Source organism: Diaphorina citri, unplaced genomic scaffold (assembly GCF_000475195.1).
Source record: "Diaphorina citri unplaced genomic scaffold, Diaci psyllid genome assembly version 1.1 scaffold848, whole genome shotgun sequence".
Classification (NCBI taxonomy): Eukaryota; Metazoa; Arthropoda; class Insecta; order Hemiptera; family Psyllidae; genus Diaphorina; species Diaphorina citri.
In genome coordinates, this window is record NW_007378280.1 from 82,437 (window position 1) to 88,436 (window position 6,000).

General features: G+C 37.4%; 1 protein-coding gene across 1 annotated transcript in view; it reads right to left on the minus strand.

Moving 5' to 3' along the window:
* Nucleotides 1-5,796, minus strand: part of LOC103512532 — a 36,649-nt gene extending 30,853 nt beyond the window's left edge. Inside the window, exons 1-3 of the mRNA XM_026825972.1 lie at nucleotides 5,508-5,796; nucleotides 3,865-4,184; nucleotides 3,422-3,573 (exon numbers count right to left, since the gene is read on the minus strand). Coding sequence (XP_026681773.1) covers nucleotides 3,422-3,573; nucleotides 3,865-4,138 — 426 coding nt within the window. The 5' untranslated portion in view covers nucleotides 4,139-4,184; nucleotides 5,508-5,796. The remainder of the gene's footprint in view (nucleotides 1-3,421; nucleotides 3,574-3,864; nucleotides 4,185-5,507) is intronic.
* Nucleotides 5,797-6,000: the final 204 nt, after the last annotated feature.

Below are 6,000 nucleotides of genomic sequence, written 5' to 3' on the forward strand. Positions count from 1 at the left end.
AGGAAGTAGACTAGATGTGAGGTACATTACCTTATTTGTTTTGTTTTCTTCTTATTTTTATTGTTAAACTCTCTTCAATCATAGTTAAATTTGTTGTTGAATTGAAGGAAGATGGTAAAATGAGCAGCCTAATCTGATGGCTGAGTCATTTCCAAGAAAGAAGAGAGATTGAGATAAAACAGGAAAAAATACAAACAGCAACAAGCTTTGTTAGCAAAACTAGCTTTGCAGATTTTTCGTTAACTTATCTCCTCAAAAGGGTCTTCTATAAACATTGTACTTATCTGAATTTATTTCATCTTTAAATTATCTTGTTAAATATCTTAAGTCTGAAGGGATGTAGAATGTAGAGAAGAACAACTATAAAAAGTATCTAAGGATCATATTTCAAGGGCAACGACTAAACAAACTTTCAACATAAACTTTTTCCTAAGAACATTCAAGGTGAAAAGAGCACATAAAGCACCTGAGAAAGCGCATAATGGGTGTAATAAATAAAGTGAAAAGAGCTGGAAGCTGCAAAGTTGCTCTAGGTGAGACCTGTGGGAGAGAGGGGAGGAACCGGGTTGTTAACGTATTTTACCTATCCGACCTTTAACTTTTTAGCCAGACACCTGTGAGCCGACCAAGAGGCGTTTCGTACTTATTTTAAGAGTTGCTCTAGGTGAGACCTGTGGGAGAGAGGGGAGGAACCAGGTTGTTAACGTATTTTACCTATCCGACCTTTAACTTTTTAGCCAGACACCTGTGAGCCGACCAAGAGGCGTTTCGTACTTATTTTAACCCATCAGTTAGACATAGCTTTCAGGTATTGAGAGCGCCACATCTTAAATAATAACAATAATGAACTCTTGTGTGGAAGGTTACCACTAGGTGAGGTTTTAACGCAGCCGGAGGAGTCCTCTACCAAATAACCCTTAGAGCTCAAATAAATGAGGATAAAAAAATTCATACCTTGGCTGGGATTGAACCCCCGCTTTCCTATTTACCAGACGAGCGTCTTGGCCACTACGCCACCGAGGCCGAACATACTGTAAATAATGTAGCCGATCGGTAAAAATAAATTAGCAACCAAGTCTATCACTGTCACTATCACTTACTTGATCAGTTTATTCTGCAACTGAGCCAAACACAAGGATGCAATGAGGACCTGAGTATTGCTTAGAGTATTTAAGATGACCAAGGAGTCTTTCCTATGTAACTTTTCACGGGAAATCGATCGGTGTACATGTAAGGGTTCTAGGAATGATGGTTCACGAAATATGCGCTTGTAACAAGCCAATATCAAAAAATATATATATATCCACTTTTTTTACACCAATAATTTGCGAGATACAGCCTGATTTCTTCGAATTTGCCATCAAAAATTTTGTCAAAAGAGAACGAGTTGAGAGGTCCACATCTTAAATAATAACAATAATGAACTTTTGTGTGGATGGTAACCACTAGGTGAGGTTTTAACGCAGCCGGAGGAGTCCTCTACCAAATAACCCTTAGAGCTCAAATAAATGAGGTTAAAAAAAAAACATACCTTGGCTGGGATTGAACCCCCACTTTCCTATTTACCAGACGAGCGTCTTGGCCACTACGCCACCGAGGCAGAACATACTGTAAATAATGTAGCCGATCGGTAAAAATAAATTAGCAACTAAGTCTATCACTGTCACTATCACTTACTTGATCAGTTTATTCTGCAACTGAGCCAAACACAAGGATGCAATGAGGACCTGAGTATTGCTCGTGTCAGACTGGCGCAGTTCTTCCAACAGTACAGACAGCTGATCTATGCTAGCCTCGGTCCCGGGTTCAATTCCCAGCATACGCAATAAACTGGCTCCGTTCAGGACGCCCTGAGATTCCCATAGCTCTTGCAGAGTATCGTAGTGGATGTATCTGAAACAGAGACACGATCAGACTGGCGAAGTTCTTCCAACAATACGGACAACTGGTCTATGCTAGCTTCGGTCCCGGGTTCGACTCCCAGCATGCGCAATAAACTGGCTCCGTTCAGGACGCCCTGAGATTCCCATAGCTCTTGCAGAGTATCGTAGTGGATGTATCTGAAACAGAGACACGTTGAAGGTTATCATTTGTGTCTCGATATCCATAATCTTACAGTGTCTCCACATATAGTCGATCGATGTCGACTGAACCGTCCACACTGCGACGATAACATAGATTCACCTCGTCGATAGACATCGATTGACGGCCGGTCGACTACACCTATAGAATTTTCGCAGGTCAAAAACGGTGGAAAAGAAAGTTGGGAAAAGGTGCAGTAAAAGCTCAAATAATAAACACTTTACGAGGTTTTAAGTTTTAACGGTAGTATTTCGCCACGAACAAACCTATAAAAGATAAATAAAATGAACTAATAAGGTAATAAGTTACAAGTTAAAGAATCAGAATCGACAACCAACATCAAGATTTTGTCTAGATCAGAACACCAAGGAGCAATGCCAGTACATATACATACTCAAAATGCCTAAGATCCATTCTGCAAAAATCTGCCGGGAGCCAGCTTTAGCCAAATCCAGAACGATTGGTAAATCAAGTTTATAATTATTCCAGCTTAGGTTAAATCAGGAACAAATGGTAAACCAAGTATAATTATTTCCTAATGACTTATTGTTTAAACGGAAAAAAGTATTTAGCACAACACAAGTGAAGCACGGATGTAAACTGAGCATGGGAAGAGAGTGGGTATGTGTGAGTGCAGCATGGAAAGTACATAAATAGAACAGATAGACAATCAACACTGTGCTTTGACATTTCTCTTGTAACTTGATGCACGGGCAAGGTGTATGGAAATACAGGGTTCGCTAAAATGCGAGTAGCTTCGTTTTGTTTTATTTGATTATTTTCTTATTCCCCCTCCCCTTGGTTATTTTTCTGAAAAGATCAAAAGAAAAATCAGAGAGTTAGTACTTGAAGTAAGTAAAAATAGGTACCTACCTACAGAGAGTTAAATCAAAAATATTTCAATCTGAGCACACAACAGTCTGCCAGGAAGTCATAGTTAGATTACATTCTGGTCAGGACCATAATTAGGGCGGACTGTTTGGACTCTTGCCCTCCCCTCCTTGATGACAGCCTGTCTACAGGCCTGTTTCTGGTGGTCTTGTATTCCTAACGCACTTAAATAGGAAGTATTTGTAATGATGAGGGACATACTACAGGATGCACACAGATCTAATCTAAGTAGATAGCATTTCTGTTTGGTAGCAGTTCTGTTTAATTGGTATAGAATTGTTCAAAATAATAGAAATACAACTCACAATATTTGTCGACAAATGATGTTCATCATTTTCCATTGCTTTCCCCTCATCAATTGGTTTCAAATGATCTGTAGCATTTCTGTTTGGTAGCAGTTCTGTTTAATTGGTATAGAATTGTTTAAAATAATAAAAATACAACTCACAATATTCGTCGAAAAATGATGTTCATCATTTTCCATTGCTTTCCCCTCATCAATTGGTTTCAAATGATCTGGTTCTTCCTCGGAACTTTCTGGTTTAGATCTTCTGCCATACTTCTTGGCTCCAACAACCAGTTTTGGGGAAACTTCACGCTCTGTAACAAAGACAATTAGGGCAAGTTTTTATTGGCTCTTTCTGATGTTCTTAGTTACCCCTATACTTAGACTGAACTATCTTTATACATAAGTACATAAAAAGGGGGGAAATCCCACATATAACAAAGTAGATAGGTAGGTATGGACAATTTTATGTCAACTTAAACACATAATATTTTACATTAGACCATAATTACACCTACTAAATTATCACAGAAAAATTATAACCTACAATGAGGCAGTGCCTCACTCAAACTCTTCAGGTGAGTAACAAGCCCAAAAATACATACCTGGTGAAATTTCTCTCTTAACTTCATTGCTACTGCTACAAATAATATCCAACAACGAGTTCTTGAACTGTCCGAACGTTACAGTTTTGTTAGAACTTAGCACAGTAAGGAGCTGCTCCTTATAGGACCTGTCAAGTTGTAAAACCTTGAGTAACTCGTTGAACTCGGCTGCCGTCAGGTGACCGGTTTTGTTCGTATCACAGTTCTTGAACAGGAGAAGAAGTTGGTCTTCATATTGTTTGAATGTTTCCTCGACACAGTCTGATTTGTCCATGGTGGATCAAAGTATCATAATGGGGATTTCTTCATACACCTTTCATCTGAAACAAGGAAGTAGAAGCTTTCATCAAATTAAAGCTATACAACTTACATTTTTCAAAGATAAACTATAAATAGATTCTATATATGGATTGGCATTCCCAAAAATGCATGCCTAGCTAGTAGGTACAAAAGCATTAAAAATAATGGTAATTATGCAGAAGTCATGTCCGTGGAAAAGAAAAGCTCCTTCTTGCATTTAACCTAACCCTATAATAACACTGGTCACTGTTTGTTTGTTCCAGTTCCTTTGGTAGCAAAATTCCAAGGACGTGACTTCTGCACAAGAGCACAAGTACCAAAATAATAATAAAAACATACCTACTTGCCTATATTCTGTGTTTACAAAAGATGGCTTAAGAACTTAACTGCTGTTAACACAATATTTAACTAGGTACCTTTGTAGCTACACTAAAAAAAAAAAAAAAAAAAAAAAAAAAAAAAAAAACAGTTATTACCCAATGCCTTACGTACCTATGATACTTGAAATAAGAAGGACTATGTAAAGTAAATATTACCAAGATGCACCAAATATTCTAAGAATCATCTGTCACAACAACAACGGAGGTCCTAAAAACTTAAAAACTGCTGTTAACCACAATATTTTTATTTAAACTTAGTACATTGTAGATGAGACGTAAAAAAAAAAAAAAAAAAAAAAAAAAAAATCACACCAAACAGTTGTATTACCTAATGCTACCACCTACGTAGGTACTTGAAAAGGAACCAACTAGGTAAAAAATATATAACCAAGATGCATCAAATAGTTCTAAATATAGAACCTGTTCTCAGGATCAATGTTCTGTTATGTAATCTCATGATGACCTAGAACCCAGAGGCTCCTAAAGACCTAACCTTCAAGATTACAGTTCCTCTCAGTCCACATTGGTGATGGACTTTGGAGCCAGGTTACCTAAGAACTTACAAAAGATACCTACCAGAATAGGTACCTGGGTCAAGTGCACAAGAAATTCATAACAACTAATTTAAATGCAAGATTCCTTTCTTCCTTCTCTCAAAATTATCGAGTTTGTTTGAAAAACTGATAGAAATCTGGGAAATGAACTTTAATAAAATTGTCTGCTAAAGGTACTTACCTACCAGCAATTCTTTATTTGCCCTGATATTCCTGTAAGTTTGTACTGAACACAGGTTTTTCCCCCTAATGTGGTCAAAACCCTTCAAAACACTATTCTTACTTACCTAGGTAGGTACCAATGATGGTAACAGGCTTCAATGTATAGCAGGGACCTAAAGGTGTACTGTTTTAATTTCGAATGAAAACTACCCCGTCCCCATAAAACAGCGATGAAAGAAACACTTACCCACAAGTTCATTGAACTTTCAATAAATTATGGTAATTTGGACTTGAGAAAGTAGAGCAACTGGACTTTCATTATTACCTACAGGAGAATGTGAATACCTGCACTCAAAATCACGATAATAAATTTATTATAGAAATGTAACGATAATGATTATTAGATTAAAGTCTAGCTAATGTTTTAATTGAATTTACACAAATAAATAATGAAAAGTGACAAATTTAGAAGGAAAATTAGGAAAATTCTGTGGAAAAGTGGGAAAACCGTGTTTTTCGTTTTGGAGATTTTTTTTTTATCAACAAAAAGATGGCCGCGGCTGATAAACTTTACCGAGGAGTTTAGAGCCTAGTGGACTTCTCACTAGACTTGAAAATTGAAGCCAAAAATAGCATATCAGTCTCCATTTTGGACCTACGGATTCTCCTTGTGTGCTCGTCACTCCTGATCAGACTGTCTGTCAGACCCGTCAGACCGTCATATGGTGAGGGTGGAAGAA